The sequence below is a fragment of the Falco peregrinus genome, chromosome 10 (assembly GCF_023634155.1).
Source record: "Falco peregrinus isolate bFalPer1 chromosome 10, bFalPer1.pri, whole genome shotgun sequence".
Lineage (NCBI taxonomy): Eukaryota > Metazoa > Chordata > Aves > Falconiformes > Falconidae > Falco > Falco peregrinus.
In genome coordinates, this window is record NC_073730.1 from 17,642,248 (window position 1) to 17,664,463 (window position 22,216).

At 40.7% G+C, this 22,216-nt stretch overlaps 1 protein-coding gene across 5 annotated transcripts in view; it reads right to left on the reverse strand.

The window, feature by feature from the left end:
- Positions 1-548: 548 nt before the first annotated feature.
- The window catches only part of LRRC8D (leucine rich repeat containing 8 VRAC subunit D), a 53,844-nt gene continuing 32,176 nt past the window's right edge, over positions 549-22,216 (reverse strand). For all 5 annotated transcript variants that reach the window (XM_055815284.1, XM_055815283.1, XM_027788133.2 and 2 more), the window contains one exon: positions 549-5,756. In XM_055815284.1, coding sequence (XP_055671259.1) covers positions 3,184-5,754 — 2,571 coding nt within the window. In that variant the 5' untranslated portion in view covers positions 5,755-5,756 and the 3' untranslated portion in view covers positions 549-3,183. The remainder of the gene's footprint in view (positions 5,757-22,216) is intronic.

The window sequence follows — 22,216 nt, forward strand, 5'->3', positions numbered from 1 at the left end:
TTTTGCTACCACAGAGGGCAGCTCAGGACAGCAAAACCATTTATTTAGCAGCAGAGAGCCTTTTACGAGTGTCAGCATCCTTCCTTACACCAAAAGGCCCGATGCCTGCTCAGGACAGCCAGAGCTCTGCCTGCATCACAGGAGCATCTTCCAAAAAGGACAATTTACTGGAAAACTAAAGGATCTTCACAGAAATGCATTAGAGCGGCAGGGGCAAACAGAATGGGCAATTTCCTACTTCCTCTCATTTGAATCAACACAGTAATTTTTCTTTCAGAGCCATGCATATATTCTGCAAAACACCATTAACAAAATAAAAACAGTGGTAGGTCATTTAGATTATGTGTATGAAAGAAAGAAAAAAAAAACCCTACCCTGAAGTAGTATATTCCAGTCAGAAACCATACCCACAGGATTATCAGGAGCAGCAACTCATACCTCTTCCTTCTTAGGTTAAAGGCACCACAGAACAAGTTCAGCATAAGATACTTGAAATCAGAGATTTTACTATGCAAACATTTTCCCCCCATTAAAAAAATAGATTTGAGGAAGATATAAACATATTTATTAAATCAAATAGAAATGCAAAATATATTTCACATGCCTTACATGGAAAAGAGATGAACTTCCAAGACTTTAAAGCAAGACTGTGTCAGTTGACACGCAGGAAATAGGAACATTACAGTCACAAAGAGAGGAAGGACTGGGGTGAGGCGACATGGGGATGGTGGGCAGTTCCTCTCCACTCCGAGAAAGGTCTCCTAAAACCCAAGAATGGAATGGAGTTTATGCTGAGCAAGCATCACAAGCCTGAAATTAACTTTAACATATACTTATTTTGGAGGAAGTTGTCTAAAGAAGTACAATTGGCTAATAACTAGTCGAAACAGTGGTCTAAATTATGTACACCATACTCATATGAAGTGGACATGGGTTTATTTTTTTGAACATCAGTAGGGACAGTAGGAGCATTGGCAACACCAAAAAAACCCCAAACAAACCAACTTTTAAAAGCTGGATCAATCCACAGCCGCATTCTGTGCGACTCCTCTATTAAAATAAGAAAAAAAAAAAGATGAAAAATAGCACTATTTTTCTAAATATTTTAATTACTTCGTCATCCTCCGACTCTTCGTCCCTCCTATGCACAGTTTCTTGGAAGCTGAAATGACACTCAACAGCAAATAAAAAGCATACACCAATAGTATATTCCACAGTTTTTCTAAAGAGTCAACAGTCCAGCAATTTTAAAGTGATCTATGTGCAAAAATAAACACATGAGTTTCTTAAAAAAAAAATCACCTACTGCAGCCTTAACTTCTACTTCAAAAAAAAAATCAGAGGATTAGCATTAAATTTCCCAGCGGAGGACAGATCAGTAACTGCAAGTATTCCGCCAAACCTGTGACTTGGTGTTGCAGAACTGTCAACATCGCAAGTTTACTGCCTGCTGGCAAGTGGAAAAACAGACTATCCCCAAAAAAGAAGTGGGAAAATGACTATTCATAAACGGGTCTTCTGACATACATAAGCATATCGTGCAGGTACGTACTCAGAGACCGCTACCCGCAGCGGAGAACAGTCCTCCCAGCATGACCAACAGTAAATGATTAACAATAAAATGTGCAAGATTTGTAAGAGCAGTATTTGAAATGTTCCTGACTGCTCAATGCCCCTAGGCCTAAACTATCCCCTCATTAATAGTGGTGGAAGTCAGGGCAGCTCTGGTGAAGTTACAGTAGAAATTGCTGTGCATGAGGATTTCTGTGTGAGAAGAACAGTCCCTTGAACTACAGACTAGTTCAGTCCTGACCGCACTACAATAGGGAATTGTGTTTAATCCATGAGTAACCATGTAATCATCTCCCAGCATAGTACTTCTTTTCTGCACACATGGAATGTAAATGGCCAAGATTTACAACTGATGATTATGCAGATTTAATGGATTATATGTCTTTAATGGTTCTGGCAATGCAAACTCAGTTAAAAAAACAAAACAAAAACACCAAAAAAACACCCCTCAAAAGAATCCCACGCTCACTGCTGTCTGCTTTCTTCTTTATTTGATGACTTATGTGGCACACAGGGTTTTCTAACAGTGTTCAAAAACACCAAATTACTTGGGCTGGGGCTGGGGAGAAGGGTAGTCCTGTGGTTAAAGTCCAGGTGTGGAAGACACACCACAGTAAGTGATAAAGCTAAATCACATTTGGGTAAATTGTTAACTCTTATGTCTCTGTCTTTGATCTAATAAACAGAACAGACACCTCAGTTTCTAAGCAAGGGCTGAGAAACAAAACAATCACCAACTCATAAAAAGCCTTGATTTTTCCAGCTGAAAACTCAGAAGAGGAGCAAAATACGAGCAGTAAAGTCACTTGGTGTTTAATGGCCTTTGAAGTCACCTTGCGAAACAGTTCAAATATCAAAACTATCCCCAACTTGAAAGCCAAGTGGCAGTATTCTCCCTTTTACCACCCACTGCTGCGTGGGACAGAGGAGCCTTATGGAAGCTGCGGGGGAGACCAGCTGCAGGAACACGACCAGTCTTTGCCAGCATGAAGGAGCAGCACACTGGACCACAGAAGAGATCTCACCCAGTAACATGAGGCCTTGAGGATGAAGAATGAAGGCAAACACGCCTGGCCCGATGCAGACCACATACCTTAATGCAGGAAAATGGTGGTTCTGGTGCACATCAAAGCACAGCCAAACTGGTTTCATTTGCCAGGGATGGCTAACACTAACCACGCACATCAACATGTGTTTCAAGTGCTGTTAGAACCATACCGTATACATTTATCCTTGTTTTTCACCCCCCATAATGCACTAAAGTAAATCCAGACCTTAAGGAATAACTTGCATAGTAAGAAAAGGTCATCAATTTAATCATTTACTTTAAGCAGGCAAGCAAATTTGTAAACATTCAAAAGCGGCAGCATCCAAGTTACAAACAATTTAAGAAAAAAAGAATTGAGATTAAGGTTCTTTATCATCTCAAAAATTTTGGAAATAATATTTTAAAACACTGCAAACATTGAACACTCTGTTACATCTCTTCTAATCCTGCTAGTAGTCCTGCCTTCCAAGGAATTCTCCTTTCTAAAATGCATGGTCTCACAACTGCCATAATTTTTAGCGTTTGCCGTTTGGAAATCAGCTACCGGTGCATTTCACCTCAGCCTAAATCCCGTTAGCAAAGGGAATGCTTGTGTCTTGGTTCAACACCTCTTTAACTTCCGAGGGCAAAGCGTCAAAGAGGTGATCTTCCACCACGAGCCCGCTTTTCCTGAGAAGCTGACACTGCCCCAGCGTGGCTGGCAGACGGTCCAAGCAGTTTCCCTTCAGTTCCAGGTGAGTCAGCTGCAACAGTTGACTAACTTTATCTGGGATTGAGGTAATACAGTTTTGTCCCAGACTCAAAGTCCTCAATTTAACACATTTAAACAACTGTTTTGGCAAAACGTCGACTTTGTTTCCTGTGATGTGAAAATGCTGCAGATTTTGAAGCAAACCTATTTCCACTGGAATCAATGCGATTGAGTTATAGCTTACATCTAAACACCTAAGTTTCTGTAAACTGAACACTGCGGCTGGTAAGGATTCGAGTTTGTTATTGGAAAGATAAAGAGACTCCAAATTCTTTATGTAGGTAATGGAGGGAGGAATGTTGACTATTTTATTGTGCCACAGCTTTAAACAAGTCAATCTTTTTAAGTGCTGGAAACTGATGATTTCTTCAATTGTGCGTATGCTATTTGACTTTAAATCCAGTTCCTGTAAGTTAGAGAGGCTGAAGATGGCGTGGGGAATTCTCTCCAGTTCACAGTTCTGCAGTTCCAATTCCGCAACATTAGTCATTTTCTTAAGGCTATTGAGTACCACAAGCTTAGTGCCATCATTATGAATGACTAGTTTTGTCAGATGTGGTGCCACATCTGTGATGTTAGGGGGAATTTTGGTCAAATTGCTCTTCACATGGAGAATTTTAAGGTGTCTCAACTCTCTGAGAGATTCAAGCCCTATCATTTTATTGTTTTCAGAGTTCAAGTTGCCTATCAAGTACAATTCACGGAGGTTTTTGAGCAAATACACCCACGCAGGAATTTCTGCAACATCTGTGAATTTCACATGAAGGCATCTCAAGTGGTCCCGGAGGAAGCTGAAGGCAGTCTGCTCGACCTTCGCAGGGCAGTGGCACAGATGAAGTTCCTGAAGATTTGTCATCTGGGAAATTTTCGCTGGGATTTTCGCTTCAGGAATCAGCTCCAGTTTCAACACATCCAGATCAGTCAGATCAAACACTGCATCGGGGACCCCCGACAACATGAAGAGATGCAACTCTTGCTTGTCCTGGGCATTGCGGGAAACATGTTGACGCAGCTTTTCAAAAGTCCATTCATGGTTTAAACTAATTTCCCGTAGTTTGTTCTCACTTACCTCTGACAAAAAAACACCAAATCGCTTAGAGTACAGCTGGTCGTACTGATCTACCATATGCAAGAGAAATGCAAAATCATTTTTGACATCAGGGATATCACTGAAACTACTCTCTTCTCTGACCTTTTCAAAGGAATATTCTTTTAAAGGTATTCGGAACAGCCAGAAAAGCGTATACAGGCAGATAAAACCATAGACACAAATGAGGGAAATGTAGCTGATAAGCAACTTCTTCAACATGTAAGCCATGTTGTGTGTACATTCAAACTGCGTGTAGCCAATCAGATGTTCCACTTTCGGGTTGCAGATGTGTTCAAAACTAATGGTGTTGACAAAGTTTGCAGTATAGCAGAGAATAAATATGAACTTGACGGTCTTGATGACGGTCTGGCCAACATAAAGCTTGTAAATCAGATCACTGTCCTCCACATGAGCCCGGAACTTACGGACTTTCTCGAACAGCGCTTTGGCTTGTTCTCCGTCTTTCTTATCTAAAATAGTGACGCTGGGAACCTCGATCATCGGCTTGTCAGCTGAAAATTTGAAGCCAGACTTTGTTATCATGGGAGTGCTGGCACTTGGGCTTCCTTCATCACTGCTAGTGGAAACATACTTGGGCAGGGACTGGGCACCAGTTAACCTCTGTTTGTTCTCCTCAGAGTCCTCACATGCCGTTTCAGACAATGCTTTCGTAGTCCAAGGGGACTCAAAGCACTTCCCTAATATAGACACAAAATGCTCAATTTTTGAGCAAGTCTTGGGATACTTGAACCAAAAATTGCTACTGACTATTAAAATGATGGTATGGATGAGAACAAGATAGGGAAAATACTTGGAATACCAAGGAAGAGCCAAATGGTAGCACATCTGGTTAATAAATACGTATTGCTGAAAATCCAAATTTGTTTTACGACCTGAAGAATCTTTCTGCTCCTTCTTCAGCTCCTGGCCTGATTCAGTGGGTTGATACTGAGAAGAGGTAGCTCTGCTCAGAGGTATGTCAGGTGTTACAGTAGGGGCACTTCCAAAGGAAACCGTTCTCACTGACGCTGCTTCTCCTGGACCAGTAGATGTTTCAACAGTGGTAAAGTCAGCCTTCCCTGATGTGCCGGTTTGTGCTTTTGAATTTACAGTAGACTGCAAAACTGGCAAGCAGACCACCTGGTCTTTGGTCAGCTGCATGGTTCCAGCAAAAATGGCAACCATTAACATAACAACAGCTAGATAATCCATAAATACATCCCACCATGGTTTCAAGATACGGTAAGTTGGCTGGATGTCATTGAGTGATGCAACTTCTGCAAGGGTAAACATTCCTACAAGAGAACAAAGACAAAATCAGTGTTGACGACTGGTGAGCAGGTTATTTTACCATTTAATAACAATCACACCATAACTTACAGATCCTCAGAAGTTTCCAGTTCTCATTATGTTTTGTTGCCTGTCACACATTGTCCGTCATTCCACTCAATGCTCTTTTTTCAAAGGATATGTACTGAAACGATGCATTACTTTAGCATCAGAACAGAATTCTCCTCACTTCAGGCCAGATGGTATTTATGTACCTTTGCCACCTCACAGTACAAGCACCAAGGCCTGCTTTGTGCAGCTGCAGCATCTGAAAGGTAAAGTGCTGTAGCTGATATGTATTATTAACATAAATAGCAGCAATTGATTACACTGCACAAAATCTGATTCTGTAAAAATGACAGCTTGAGTCTGAACACATGAAACCCAGGAGTAACATTACTTTGTAGTACCTTGCATTTAAATAAAATAGCATTTGTTCAATGCTTTCCACCTTGCTCATGACTTGCACAGCACATTTTAGGCCCCCTGTTACACTATAAGCAAGGTCTCTCATTTCTTTTCATCTAATACAGTAACGGTCAATGTCTCCCACTCCTTGCTACCAAGCATCCAGATTGATTAGCTCCTTTCCCTGATGCATCACTGCACAAGTGAAAGTCTTGCAGTTGCTATGTGAATATCCAGCACAATTTTTTTAATGTGTTTGGATGTTTTACAGGGAGAAACAGTTTTCACCTATTCATTGGACCAAATGGTAGCGTATAAATTTTTTCCCCCAATTAATGAAGAAATAATCCTTCCTCAGAAAAATACAACCCAACTAACCAACAGAAAACACTGACAACTTTTTTGACATATAATGAGAGAAAAATATTTTTCAATTATCATCACAGCCTGGTGATTATAGGAAGCTGGTTAGTCCAGGCAGCACAGGAGCAGGCTGCAAGGCTTTCACTTTAATTTAAACATCTACACCGTGAGACAAAGTGGCAAACTGATGGAGTAAGAATCCAAACCTCTTTGCAGCTTTAAATAGCTTGCTTTGCTTTTTGTTTTGACAAAATCTAGAGGACTCAACTTATCAGCTTTTTAAAAAATAAGCTTCCTGTGCAAGCAGGATGTGGTAACATCATCATTTTAACTGCTGAACTTGTGACCCAAATTTGCCATTTCTAAAGTAAAATATGCAGCTTGTGTGCACACATGGAGTGTGGAAGGAGACAGGATGCACATTAACACACAGAGTCTGGCTCCCTTTGGTTGGGAGAAGAACAGCTTAGCAGAGCACAAGGAGATCAAAGTAGGCAGTATAAAGATGCATCAGGTTTATTATTTTTAACTTGTAGCATACCAGCTCCTACAGACCTGCACCTTACAGACCCTAAAGGACAGCATCACAGGCAATGAATATACAACACGTTTGATTATTTCTAGCCTACATTTCTCTGAAGAGGATAACAGACATTTCTATATGCAGAACTCAAACATCAGCTACTGCCTGTGTGGTCCAAGGCACGCACTAGCCCCTCTCCTTCCCCGCAGCAGCACGCAGCTCCCATGATCTTGGCCTGCAGGAAAGGCCAGAGGTCATTGCCATTGCAGAGCCCGGCACAGAGCTCATGATAAAAGCGTCTCCACCACAGGGAGGGATCCAGCCCCTGGCTTCCCATGCTCTCCTCCCAGGAGCTCTTACCAGTATTGCATACCTAGCCTTGCATTTGGTGAAGACAGCCAGAGGACAGGTGTTTATCTCACTCTGCAGTTAGATAAACTCTCCTCATCTCAGTTGGTGCTGTTGGCACAGTTGCCAAAATGTAAAAGTTAAGGCTCAGTTCCTCAGGGAATAGGCAGAAGGAACTTCCAGTTCTCTCTTTATTTTCCAGGGAGCAAATGAATGTCAAAAACTCCTCCCTTGTCAGTAACACAGGTTGTCAGGCTCTTAACAGTTCTCCCAGCCCCAGCAGAGCCTCCTCGCAGCAGCATGGCTCCTGAGCCCTGCCCCACGCACCTTCACGGGGCTGTAGTTGCTACAGCAAGTGCTGAAGGACGCAGACCAGTAACACCCCACAGATATCAAAGCCTCACAGCGCTTTTCTTCAAGTTAGCTACGAACTCCCACTTTCTTTAATGTCTCCCGATGCTTACCTAGACTGAGTCACAGCACTACTCCTTGCCCTAGAACTGCTACCTTTGACATTTAAATAACCACCTGTCCAAAAGAATAGCTTTAGTCATTTGTACTAATGCGAAAAGACAGATACAACAGGACCTTCCTCAGTCCAAAGGCACAACCGCCACCTGCCCAGGACAGAACAACAGCACAACAGCAGCAATGGGGTGGGTGGGTGTTTTTTTCCTGCATGGATTTTTTTTTTTTTTTTCTTTTCCTTCTCAGAAGCTGTTTGGAAGAGATGCTCTTACGGATCTCCAGGCTGTTTTCACTGTGGTCTCGCCCACCTTGGCAGCCACAAGAACTTCTCACCCACTAGGCTACTAATGCAATAGCTCAACAGGAGAGCACAGAGCCAAATGCTTAGCAAGGACAAGTCATACACGCTTACTACAGCCATGCCTCTGCACACAGAGCCATGCAACGTGCAGAGAGAAGGTGGCAAGCGGGATGGGAAAGAGGAATGAGATGACTGCTGTAACGAACATAGGTAGCTGCTACTGCTTGTTCCTCTGGGGGTAGCCTTTCCCTCAACTTTGCACTACCTAATTATGTGGGAAGTTACTTCATTGCGGTTTGGGGCACAACCTGCAGAATTCCTTTCACAGAATGAAGGTGGTTTTTTTTGCTTCTGCCATGAGAACATGTGGATAAAGCACTGAAACTCCAGCGCTGCAGATGTGGCTGCTCTAAGCAACTGAAATAATGGAAAAGAAATGAGAGAACACAAAGTGGTTCCATCTAGATTTAGAAAGAACAGTAAAAAAAATGCTAAAGCTAAAAATCACCCTACCAGACCTCTGTCTTGCACACACACAAAATGATTTCAAAAAAGGTTAGGAGACACAACAGAGCCCACATAATCCTCTTTGTGGGGCTGTAGGCAGCATGGTGTAACAGGAGCTTTACACTGAGAAGTACCACATTCAATGCTCTGAACATGCCTTTTCTTTCAAGTTACTGATACTCACAGAAAAGCTACTGTTTTGGCAGAGATCAGCCGTTATAAAACACAAAAAAATCCTCTGTGGCGTTACTGTCTAACACTGTCTCATAAAAATGAGAGGCAGTCTTTTTTCTAGCTAGTAAAAATCAATTCCAGGAGCTGAATACAGGTTTCTGTCCTCACACGTCTGAAATATTTAAATGCTCCGAGTCTTAATCAACAAAATGAAAAACTATAAAACTACACACAGTATAAGGCACATTCTGACTGATAGGCTGCAAATAAATATGTTATTTCCTCTCTTAAATCCATAATTACATGTATTGGCATTTGATTTCACTAAACTAATAACCACAGAAGTTAACTTCTATTTTATTTTTGCAGATGCTTAGAAATCCAGTCTCTACAGTATTGTAATGTTTTTGGGTTTTCTTTATTCCACAGTTAAACTGAAACTATTTAAGGCTTTTAAAACCTACTTTTAAAGCCTACTGTCCAGAATATTCCTTGGAGTAGGTAGATAGTATTTTCATCACTAATTTTAACCTCCCTTTAAGGGTGCCAGACTGGGGTTGGGGTTTCATGATAAGCTGCAGTGATGACACAGTAGTAAGGAAAAGGAAAAAAAAGAAGAAAAAGAAAAAAAAAAGAGAAAAAACAGAAAGAAAGAAAAAAATGTAAAAGGCAGCCTGTGACTCGCTGCCATAGGTGGTCTCCCCTCAAGACCAGTACATGCTCTATGCACAACTCCAATGCAAAAAAAAATCTGTAAGCAGGGAGCTCAAACTGAAGAATAAAGTATATGCATCTGGAAAGCCAAATCATCTTAATTTCTCATGGTGAAAACACGCATCTTTTTTCCCCAGCCCTCTTCAAGGCTCACAAGACACCAAGTGGACCTTGAGGCTCAGCAGAACATGGGATTTTGGTACACCAAGATCTAGACCCAAACTAAAAAACTGGTTCTTGAAGGGAAATAATTTTCAATTCCAAATATGGAATTCCAGGACACAGTCTCCTTTTTAAAATAGCATATTTTAGTTTAGTTTTAATAAGCACAGGTTATAATTCAAGCCTATTGCCACACAATCTTTAGGGCTGCACAGCTACACAATATGAGGAAGATTTTTAATTCCAGCAAATAATCTTTTTTCCTCCCAAACCCTTTGACTCCAGTTCTGTAACCTGGATGATGCTCTAGGATAACATTAACCTCTCCCAGCTCCATCCATTATCTCCAGCTACCTACTGGGTGCATTATCTCTCCTGGGGGGTGGGGGGTGGGGATAGAATCTTTAAACTAAAGAAACACAACTGTTCCAAGCACAACTGTTTCTTGCTACCTTCTAAGATTTTAGGTGGAAAAACTTCTGAAAGCAGCATAGTACTACCTTTCTTTTCATTGCTTATGTGATATGGAGCTCTAGAACTAAAACCAGTTTATTTATTTTGCAGTTCCATAAGTTACAGTGAAAGCGGAATACAAAAATAAAAAATTGACAACGACAATATAGTTGCTCTAAGTTACAGGCCTATGTTAAATCAGCAAGGATAACAACTAATTTCATAAATCATATTTCTTCCCCAATTATGATCCTTTCATTAGTCTTAAAGAAAAGTTGTAATAGAAAGAACTCAGAATGTGATCAGCCTGGTGAATTTTTCTGACATATTTCAGACTAAAAATGCTGAAATACAAAGTGGACATATTTGGGTTATTTCGTAAGAAACTGTTCTAGCTTAAATACAGAAGTTAGAGGAAAAGGAAGCAGCAGATTGGTATGTCACTAATGTTCATTTACATCCTACTTCTTCCTGTACTTACTAATAAAAACTTCATCTGTCTGCCCCTGTAATTCACTGGCCCTCCTGTTTTAAAAGCGTATTTAAACTTAAAGCAAATCCAAAGTTAGAACAAACAAATAAAACCAGAACTGTAGCACATGAACCTCTCATTTTACTTTCAGGTTCCCAAGACTCCAAACAAGCCCATTTTGTTACAGGAAACAAAAAGATTCTTGAATTAGCCTTGTCACCGCAACTGGTCAAGAATTTCTTTTTTTTTTTTTTTTAAAAAAAAAAAAAAAACAACAACAAAAAAAACCAGAACAAAAACCAACAAAATATTTCTAGTTGAAAAGAAAAAGTGCTACCATGAACAAAATTGTTTTCTCCCTTCCCACAGGAAATTAGGGAGAAGAAAAGTTTTCCCATAACTAAAAGGCTTTGCTAGCTTGCTTTTGATCAAATGACCATAGGTTTAAATTTATTTCCGCTGTATATTTTACTCTTTCCACCAGCCATTTCTACTTCCTTTGTTTTTCTACTTCTGCAGTATCCTATTAAAGCAATTAGAACTTAATGTGATAAGAATGGATTATGAGATTCCTTTTAGCCAAGGATGCTGCGAATATCAATTGTTCCACAGTCTGCAAAGACCAAAAAGATGGCACCAGCCTTTTTTTAATCCTTCCCCACAGAACCAAGTGTAAGAAGCCCCAAAGCCCTTGTAAAATAATGCATAAAGACATTCAGAAAAGAGCCTATGAATGGATTTATGCATGCCGAGCACACAGACACATTCATCACCTGCACTGGTTATTCAGTTTCTGATATTAAGAGAAATCTACAACAAACTGAAGAAGGTTGGAATCTAGTAATGGAGGGAAATTGTCCCCGCTACTGTAGCTGGGAATATTACAGCTATTCCTAGCCCGGTTTGCAGGTCCTGGCTAGGAACAGCTGGCTGAGGCACTGCCTCTGGATAGCTGTAGAGAAGCTGCAGCCCATTTGAAAAAGAGGAATTAACTCTGCTGCTTTATTCCACAGGGGATTAGTGTGCTTTGCTCTACCTGACCCAACTCAAGTTACAAAACCAGTTTTAGGTACAGCTGCGATTAGAGCTTCTCTTCTCAAGCATCCTGCAAATCAAATCCCCAAATTCAGCTAAGCATGGATTTGTGTGTTGAGTGCCCCTATTGTCTGAAAAGCCCAGGAATCATTTAATGATCAAATACAACACTGTATTTCTATAGTGTTTCTCTACTGTATGAAACGCTTTGCTGCTTCTTCAGCGACAGAAGGAATTGCAGAACATTAACACCAGCACACAAGGACTACGCTGCAGCTTACAGCGTTAGACACTTTCTGATCAGTGCTTTTGTCTCAGGAAGATCAGAAAGAGATTTAAGATAAGAACCTGCACAGAAAAAGATCTCCCTTATTTTCTTCCACCAAATTAGAATGACAAGAATTCACACTCACTATTTCTTCCCTAAACATCTGACATCAACCAAATCTACCAGTTTTAGATCAATCCGTAAGATCTGGGTTGGTTTATTTTTGTTTGGCTACCCCTTGACTGAACAAATTGTTATTTTGTTTGGCCTCTCTGATATTCCAGGCTAAGCAAACTTCTATGAGATGGGACATTTATCTGTATGATAAGACTTTCTTAAAATTAATTGCCTGTCACCCTGAAGGTAGTATTTCAGAGACAGCATACCACAAGATGCTCTGTGGGTGTAATGGATGATAACTACATAAGGAGAAAACAAAGAAAACAAAGCTGAAGGAGATTTCTATAGAGAAAAACATCCCAACTAAGGAACAGGAGTTCCACAAAAGCTTTTAATTATAACCAAGTCTCACCATATAAATATATGTGGAAAATGTTGATGCTGTTATATAATAACATACTTAACATGATTAAGGAGGATTAATTAGGACCACTCACAGACACATTATTTGAGGAACAGACAAACAAAAAAACCCTCACCAAAACCCATCTCCCCAATTCCCCCATCCCACTGCCCAAATTGCACAGCTAATTTTGAACTTTCCCTTAAAGGGAATATATAATCTCTGATATAGACTGTAAATAAATCCCCCACCAAGGAATCATCATCTTTATGAACAACATCAACCTGACAGTAACTCAGTAAATGAAGAATTATCAAAATCTGATTTCTCTCAGACTGCACACAGAAATATTAGGCTTCAGTAAACTGGAGACAAAAATAAGATTCTTGCTTTGTAACCAATGTCAAATCAGTACCCATTTAAAAAAATTAAATCTATATAAAACTTTTTTCTTTTTTTAAACCTTCAAAAATTCTGCCCTTCTAAGCTGGGCTTTTTCAGGTTGTGTAACACTCTAACCTACTTTTAGATGCTGCTATTTAAGTGTTTACACTGAATCTTCCTTGTTTACCAGCTCTTTGAAGGTCTAGTGCTATACACCACTCCTACACAGATGGTTTTGTAATCAATGTGATATTTAAAAAGCACTGTTAGTGGCTATAATTTCCATAACAATAAACTCTCAAATCATACCTCATTCTTGCCTTGCCGTAAATGACGGGAGAGGTCTGTTTAAGGATGACTTCTCCAAAACAGGAGCCCAGCGTTGTACTTCTGACTAGCTCCCCAAAGCAACCAAAGATTATTAACACAATTAACTCTGTGTTTGCTACACGAGAGTTCTGTGTCCACAGAGCACAAAGTGAGCAACTTCCCGCCAGGACTGCAGTACACCTGAGAATGCTCTTACAAGAGGGCTGCTTTGAAAAGAAGTACAAGCTTCGGGTTTTATTCATACTTATCCCCAGACCACAGAGCGCAGGGTAGGTGCCTAGTATCTTTCAGAATACAGCTTGTCAGTTTTTTGACCTTGAAAAGTTCAGAGATCCTAAGCTGAATGTTCTGCAACACCGCCCCATCCTCACTTTGCACAAGTTAGTAGCATGGCAGACCATACAGGGCGTGAGAGATGGGAGAAGGAAACAAGGGTGGAGAGGAGAGTGGTCCTTGAGCATCCTTCTGTAGCGGGTGCAGAGCTCAGTATTATAACCGTATGTGTTACAGTTCAAGTCAGTTAGCCACGTGATTTTACAGTTATAAACCAAACCACCTAGCAAGGCAATATGCAAGAAACCAAGAGGGGTGACTAATGAGGCTAGACCCCAGCAGAGGCAAATACTGAATTTACGCTTTTCATATCTGTAATTAACAGTCCGCAAACACATGGGCATTTGACAGGCAATTTCTTTTGGGAAGAACACAAATCTTGCATTGCACAACTGAACAGAAATCCTACAGCAGAGTAAGAGGGACCTTGCAGAAGAAGGCAAAGAACATGCCTCGGCGTACCCTGGCACATGCATTGCTGTTACAGTGTTGTACGTTACATTGCTGTTACAACCGCCAGCATTAATGCAATATGGATTCACCCTTCTTTTATTGACAGTACCAGCGATAGCAGTAACAATGCTAAGGCTGAGTGATCAGATTTCCGAAAACATTTTGTTTTACCTAGCCAGACTAGAGCGAAAAACAGTGAGTGGACACTTTGAATCTCATTCCACCAAATTCCCAAAACATACCCAAACCAGTAATATTGAAAAGACAGCCTAATCTGTATGTGCAAGACCCCCAGTTCAACAGTAAGCACTTTTACTCAAACACAGACACAACTGAAAGTTACTGTAGTTGATTCAACCTTCGCTGACATGCATGTACAGTGCGATTAAAAGTTACACCATCCAATAAACTCTATCAGCTGCTTGTGCTCAAGTGTTACACATTGAATTCCTTTGCCGTTTCAAAATTTGCTGTTGCCCTATCTTTTAGCCAGCGATGTTTCTGCAGTGTTTTCATGACCACTATCAGAAGTACAGGAATACACAGTAAACATCTGGTGCTTCTACTGACCAAAGCACTTTGGGAATTTATCAAGATGCAAAAGCAAGCTGCACCAAAATAAAAGCACATCTGGTAACTCTAGTCTCTAGAGGCTGCTTTTCATCACTAAAAAAAAAACACCCAGTGATACAATTTTTTAAAAAAGGTAATAAAAGAATTGAAAGAGAAAAAGGAAGAAAATGTAACAAAATTATATTTCCTTTTCAGTTTAGAAATCTGAACACAGAATGGTTAAAAATGGTTGACCCTAAGATGTTACTTAAATTTGCTTTTACATAAATAAATCCACATGGCTACAGAGTTTGTTATACAAAGTAGCTTGATCTCAGGTAGAGGTGGCACTCAGCAATGCATGCAATTCCTCTGAGAAATACTCCTTTCTGATCCACAGCCACACACACTGCTGGTCTGACTCATCTTGTTCTGGATTCACTTGGAACTGGGGCAACTTCAAAAATGGCAAGAAATTGAACTTGGCATAGAGTTGCTGGCTTGATGATTTTAAGCCACAGAATGTAAAGATACAAATCTTATTACAGGACATATTAGTACTTTTAGCTACACACCCTAAACATACATAAAGAACAGGAAGGAGCATCTACCAAAGAAAAACACGTCCCTGAAGTTCATGTTGCTGTAGGTTTTTACAGCCCCTCTTAAGGGCAAAATGACCTCTCCACCCTAACTCATGGTACTAAAGTCTAGCTTTACTTAATTTCTAAACTGTATTCTCAACAGAATGGAAGCAGGTTTACTGAGTAACTGAAGTTATTTTCAATGAATACTTTCCTTCTTTTTATTTTTAATGGACATGCCAACAACCTTGCACTGGAACATTTGCAACATCCTCATGGAGATACTGAGCCAAGAGCAGACAGAAAGTTCCTTTAACTAAAGAACAGGCTCCATTGCTGCCTACCTGAGCTGGTTCATCTCTTCACACAGAACAGCACACACACACAGACATGTTAAATCTAAGTTTCATATATAAGATTTGCACACCTATGAGCTACTGTATTTTCAAGTACCTGCAGTGACGCTTCCATTACATTCATTAGTTAAAAATGACCTAGGAAAGGTCACACTTAAAGTAAAAAATTAAAACAACAAAAGCAAATTACATGCATGCGTGCAAAACAAAACCAAAAAACACCCAGGGACACAAGAGGCCACATGTAACCAGCCTCCTACTTGCACATCAGACTACCTCTATTTCTGCCAAGATCTTTTCCATGGCAAGAGCAGTAGGAAGATGCATCAAGTGCAACTGAAAATCAGGACATGAAAAAAGCACACTTTAATTCCACCTTCCTTTTTACCCATTATGCCAACATAGAGCTGCCTTGATTAAAAAAAAAAAAAAAAAAAAAGAGAGAGAAAAGCAAGTTTACAGCTCAATAAATAGACTGCACCCTCAGTTTTCAAATAAGAGTCTCTGACTCTTTATGGGACAATAGTCAAAGTACGTTCCTACTTAAATGTCACACAGCTTCTTTTCTCCCCAGGGAGAAGGGGAGACTTCCTCACTCAAGCTGAGGAATAGCTGTAAAGCCATGTCACAAACTGCTCAAGACAACTGCTAAGCAGCCTCCGACACCCCTCCCACCATCCCGTCTCCCCCCACTCTGGGCAGACACCGCACCACAGATAACCTGCTCCCGGCTCTACCTGCAAAGATTAAACCACTGCTATCAAGCAGAGAGATCTTCTATGCTTCGGACATCCTGCCAGATGGGTAATAACGATGACTTCTCATGTAAAACTCTGATCAACAGATGAAGGATGACTTATTAATGCTACCGCATTCCTGCCAAGCTTCCAATAGCTGAATCTCCAGTGGGTTCATGCCAGGAAAAATGCCTGCAGCTGAAGCATTTATCCTCAAAGGGCTTTATTTAGGTTTATTTCTTTTTCCTCTTCTAAACTTAAGCTGCTTTCTGTAAGAGGTAAGCTATTTACTTAGCCCATCTAGTCCCATAATTGTTTGGTTCAGTGTGTGTACTTAAGAACAAAAAAGGCATTACGCTACAACACATATTTTGGAAGCTGTTGTTCTGAAATTTTGCTGATGAGTTCAGATCACCTCCTTCCTTTTTATGCTTTAATTTCTAAAAACCCCATTCAAAGTTGCCTTAAGAAAGAATGTTCCAAAAGACTTGCTGTCTTCCCCGAGACTGCAGCATTCCTGCTCTAACAAGCAAGCTTCCAGCTCTGCAAAAAGGTTCAGTAAGGCTCAGTTACCTGTGTTGCTTGCTGCCATTCACCAGCACCAACTCATCCATACATCCTCCAATTTAAATATTTACTATTGCTAAATTTATATTATGATTTGACCCAGCTGGAATTGTAACCTCTGCACTGAGAGCTCTCCAGCAGTGAGCGGGCAAACAACCCTTGCCCTTGAAGGCTTACAATCTAGAAGTGATTATTTGTTAGGCAATGACAAGCATGTTTGTGGCTGTAAAATTCAAAGCAAAAAACCAAAACCCATCAGGCTCCCAGAAAAAGAAAAAAAAATGGGACAGCAGCACGATTAAGAGTATACTCAAACTTACACTGCTACCTTTCAAAAGGCTTAACATTATGTCCAGATAAATCCAGTTACCGCATTCCTATATACTTAGCCATATGCCTTCCACCTGGTTCAAGGATGACTCTTATCCCAAAAATAAGGCACTAAACATAACAAACAGATCTTGAAATCCACCTTTCCAGTAAAACAGAAAACAAAGCTTTCTTTTCCAGTCAAATCTGGTTTAGAACAGACAAGGAAGCTTTCTGGGTACATACTTCACTTCAACTCAAATAAACAAAATAAAAATATAGAAAGGAGACATTTTATTCAGTCTCATCTACGGACAGATGCCACTCCTGCTCCGGCACTTATCACCTTGCCACAACTACTACAGCCTTCCCCACGCACTTGCAATAATGTTTTTGGCAGCCACCCTCACAGACATGCAGTCATGTACCATGTCACTGTCTGTCTGACTTTTACAGCTGATGTGCTATCTGCTTGGATGGCCAAATGGGGAAATTTGTCCAGAGGCAACTTTTCTTATTCTGCAGGCAGCTTCCCTTACCCCAGATGCTTGTGATTTGAACTTGTTTTGGCAAGTTACTCATCACTAAACGCAGCACAACAACCACTCCCCAGCTGCTACAGAAATAAAAGGAGAGTTGCCCTCTAACTGGAGGAAAACAAAACAGTCAGGTTTTGTTGTTTGCCACTGCTTCCATACACAGCCAAACCAAGTAATTTTCACACCCTCAGGCAGACCCCAATCAGGTCCCCACGAGGTTCTGTGCAAGTGCAGGTAACCAGCAAAGCTAGTTCAGAACCCACCACTAGCATCATACTGACCCTGAAGAAGGGTCCTTTCCTTCTAACTAATCTTATAGCCCTTCCACCAGCATGCCAAGATTTCAAAACCAGGGGAAATGGGAAGTTTGAGCTTGTGATTTCAGAGTCCTGGCTCTCATGTGCCTTCCACTGAGCATAACGCAAGGCTTTCAGAAAGAGGCGCAACCCAGCCCTCCTTGCTGCCTTGGTGTCCTGTACAGAACAAGGTGGAGAATCAGGACTTGTCCTAAGGCAAATTGCTCTTTAACATCATCTCCAGCTGTATTTCTATAGGCACGTGTGATGGACAGGGCATCACCTACTCACATAGATGAAGCAGGAACAAGTTACAAGATATAAGCAACATTTGCTTCCATCTTGTAACAACACCAGAAAACACCAGCCCCGGTGCAGTGGTGGTGGCAGATAGGACAACTACAGTGTTCCTCTCCCTCAGCCATGCAGACCTCCTCATACTCCTGAGCAATCAGGTGATATGGCCCTATGGGCCTGACAAACACCCCTTCTTGGAACAGGGTAGCCTGGAGGCAACCTGCAACTATCAGGGGACAGCAGGGATTACTTGAGCTCTTGGTTTGCATTTCAAATTGTTGATTCAACACAAAACAAAACCACAAAATGGCCACAAATTGCCCACACAGTGACCTGCATCCCGTCATAGCTGAATGCAAGTAATCTCCCATATACCAGATTTATTCATAAGTTTGACTGGCACTATTTTAACAAGGATCTAGTCAAGAACATTAGGACAACTAGCCAACTGCTTTATTTATATGTTCCTGTTATCTCATCTGCACACTTGGACTACTGCCTGTGCATGTGGGTGTACAACAATAATATACATATGACTACATTCCCATAAACCGTCAGTTAAGAGTTTAGGATTTGTCATGTCCAGACCAAAACATGAACAAAACCATCCATTTCATTTATTATAAAGTTTTGTAACAGCCTGTCTTTGACCAAGAACTCTGCCTGCCAAATTATGCCTCAAGTATCTTTTCTAAAATTAAGAAAAATGTCATCAAGGCCCAGAACTCCATGATAGTTTTTGTTCCCTTTTAGGCTAAACGGCAATTCTAATCTCAGTTTCAAGTTCCTTAAAGACTAACAATAAACCCCCTTCTCTTAAGATATAAAACCACCGAGCAACTTTGGATTAACAACAACTAATTAAATGATTCCTTTAAGCCTTCACTGGTTTCAGTTTCCCAAGAACAGACTTGCTTTAGGAAACCAAAGACGAAGGTCTGTTCTCTACCCTCATCGCAGAGCTTGGGACACCCATGCACAGCACCCATTGACATCGTAACAGACTCAAAACGGTGACTTTGAGCAGGCAGGTGACATGCTACTGCTGCAAGCTCCAAGTTCTTGCACGTGGACACAGCCACATCCATGTTCACTGTGAAGTGGCCCCAGATCACAAGGCCTTTGCAGATACATCGAAGTTGGATCGCTGCTCACCACACGTAAGCAGGCATGAGATGACTGTTATTTCGGGTTTGAAGCCAAGAAAGGGAAGAGCCAGCACAACAGCCGGCTGGCAATCAGACAGTGGTCTTTAGGCTTGATTGAAAGTTGCAGCCTTGTCCCAAAATGGGGCTAACAGCTTGTGCTGCTCGCTCTGTACGACTGGCAAAGCTACTGCCAGGTTAAAACATGCTTTAGAAGACAGACCATTATAGCAGTCCTGCTCCCGACTCATTAGGGGCATCCTCTCTCTGCCTCATCATGCCATGCATCAGTTGCCACTACCTTTCACAATACTTGCATCATATGCTGTATGCTCCTTCTGCAGTGCTCAGCTCCTAGGGTCTTTCAGAGTTCCTTTGTATTCAAACTAACAAAAAAAAAAAGTGATTCCTGGACAAAGAGCTAGACTCTTCTAGCACTTGATATTTGCATGGCTTAAAAGGCTCAATTTCCCACTCCCTATTAAAGCCTTACTGCATTATGCATTGTGTAATCCTGCCTCAAAAAGATTACAGCCCGAGAATTCAGCTGAATTGCACAGGACTTCACGCTGTATAACATGACAGAGTGTTTGAGGAAGGCAAAGTTTCAAGCTTGACCAGTTATAAAAGGAAGAACCTTTAAGTCCGTGCTGTGGGCTAGAAATGGGAATAAAACACCTTTAGTCTGCTACATTAGCAACGCTTAGACCACAGGAAAAGTCACAAAGTAAAAATATCCTAAAAAAGTTCGCAAGTATTATCAGTGTGTTGGAATTATTCCTTAATACGTGACTTCATTCTAAAAAGTGATTTAACAAAGATATCATTGAAGGACCTAAGCAGGCAATTTTGCTATTTCCATGTGGATGTACAGTTCACAAACTATTTCCCTCTGGAACTCTTCCTCAGGGAGCGTAGCTGAGGTTTCCACAGAGTTAATCTGGGGATAATGCTTCTTACTGCTCTGTATAGACATACTTCACTGATACTTGCTTTGTCAAATTAAGAAAAGCAAGTTGTAATAAAGCTTTACTTCCACCTCAAAGGCAGAAGATACAACTGGCTGTATATATACAAGAAAAACAAAATGAGTAATCATGAAGTAGCTTTGAAACAAAAACAAAGCCCCCGTCAAAAATTAAAACACTCATAGAAGTAAAGGCCAAAAGGCTTAGACTAAAAGATCTTAAGTTCCACAAATAAGAGCAATAATGCTATTGTGACTCATTTATTATGGAATCTACTGCTTTTAGTTAACAAAAAACCCCAAACTTGTGTGATGATGGCACACTTGAAATTATCCAGTTACATAAAGTGATTTTTTGCTTCTGAGTTGCTGTTTGTGAATAGCTGCAATTTGAACAGAGATCTGAATAAAGATCCTTCCACCTCCTCACTGTAACACAGACTCAGAATGAAAGTTTATTAGCAATGAGCAAAAGCATGTGTCCATGCCAGCAGCATGTTCCTTGGTAGAAGCCCAAAGACCACTTAAAGTCTACATTTTCAAGATGTCTTAGACTACATAACTTATTTCATTACTTTCCCCCCCGCAAACAAAGTACAAAAGCAGCTTCAGTTTCCTCTATGATCCCCTGTGACTCTTGAAACTCCTGTGGGCAGAAAAGAACACCAAGAACTATGAATACAGCTCGTATTTGGCATTAACCGAACGTGTTTAATTTATGATTTACAATTATATTACAAAACACACATATACACAAATGTGTCTTACAGATCAAGCAGTCTTTCCACAGTTAGCAAATGATGCAATTTATTCAGTCATCACAGTCCAGATCAGACCAGTGACACTGTAAGACATCACACAAGCAACACAATAGCATGTACTGAAGAACTACTGAAAACTCATTTAACAAATAAAATCCTTCTCATAAAAAAATCCCATGAGAGTCTTTTGCCACAGTATATCATCTGTGTTTCAGACTCAGCATACCAAAATATTTAGCTTTTTCTACAACAAAGAATTTAACTTGTGTTGGAATGATTGCATGCAGGGAAATACATAGCATTCATACAAGAACCACAAAATATCACACTTATAAATTGTGCTTCTTGATGCAGCTCTCTAAGAGCTAATTCATAGCATCTATGACTTTAACATTGTATTTTTCTCTGTTCAAAGGTCCAGTATCCCTACTTGATGCTTTTCCAGATTAGTGCTATATCAAGTTAGACAGCCCAGGAAGGCAGGACTGAGCTGTTACTTTTAACCTTGCACTTAACTTGAAGTCCACTCACTGGTCCCATCTTTGGACCACGAATGGCATGACCACAAAATAACCATTCCCACCTACAAGGACAGAGATGCTAAAATGCTCATCTTTTACATTTTCTCAAGTTATAAAACTTTTACTGCAATACCATTTTTCTCATGTTCTTGTTTTAAGACTTCCCTCCCTGCTGCACTTTCCACCAAGACTACCCAAGACTTTTGGATAGTGCAAAGCTGTGGGTCACAAGACACATCCAGGAGCTGACTGGTTTTCTCTGAGCATGTACATGTGTTTCTGTGTGGATACAGTGACAAACACAGAAGAGCCCTCTGCTCTTCAGGTGACATCTCAGGAGCACACCGAGGTAGACACTACCAACAATGCTGAGCAGCTATCCCAGTGCTTGGAGACCATGAAAGGGAAGTAGAACAACAGCCTTCACAGTCATTATGCCTGTACCCATATGTCCCCGTCAACAATTTATGTCCATTAGTATCTACTAGATGCAATTGTCACACACAGAGTTATGAGTGTGCCTGTGTGCACCTCCCCATAACACTGGGAGGGGAAAAAGGAAGAAAAAAAAAAAAG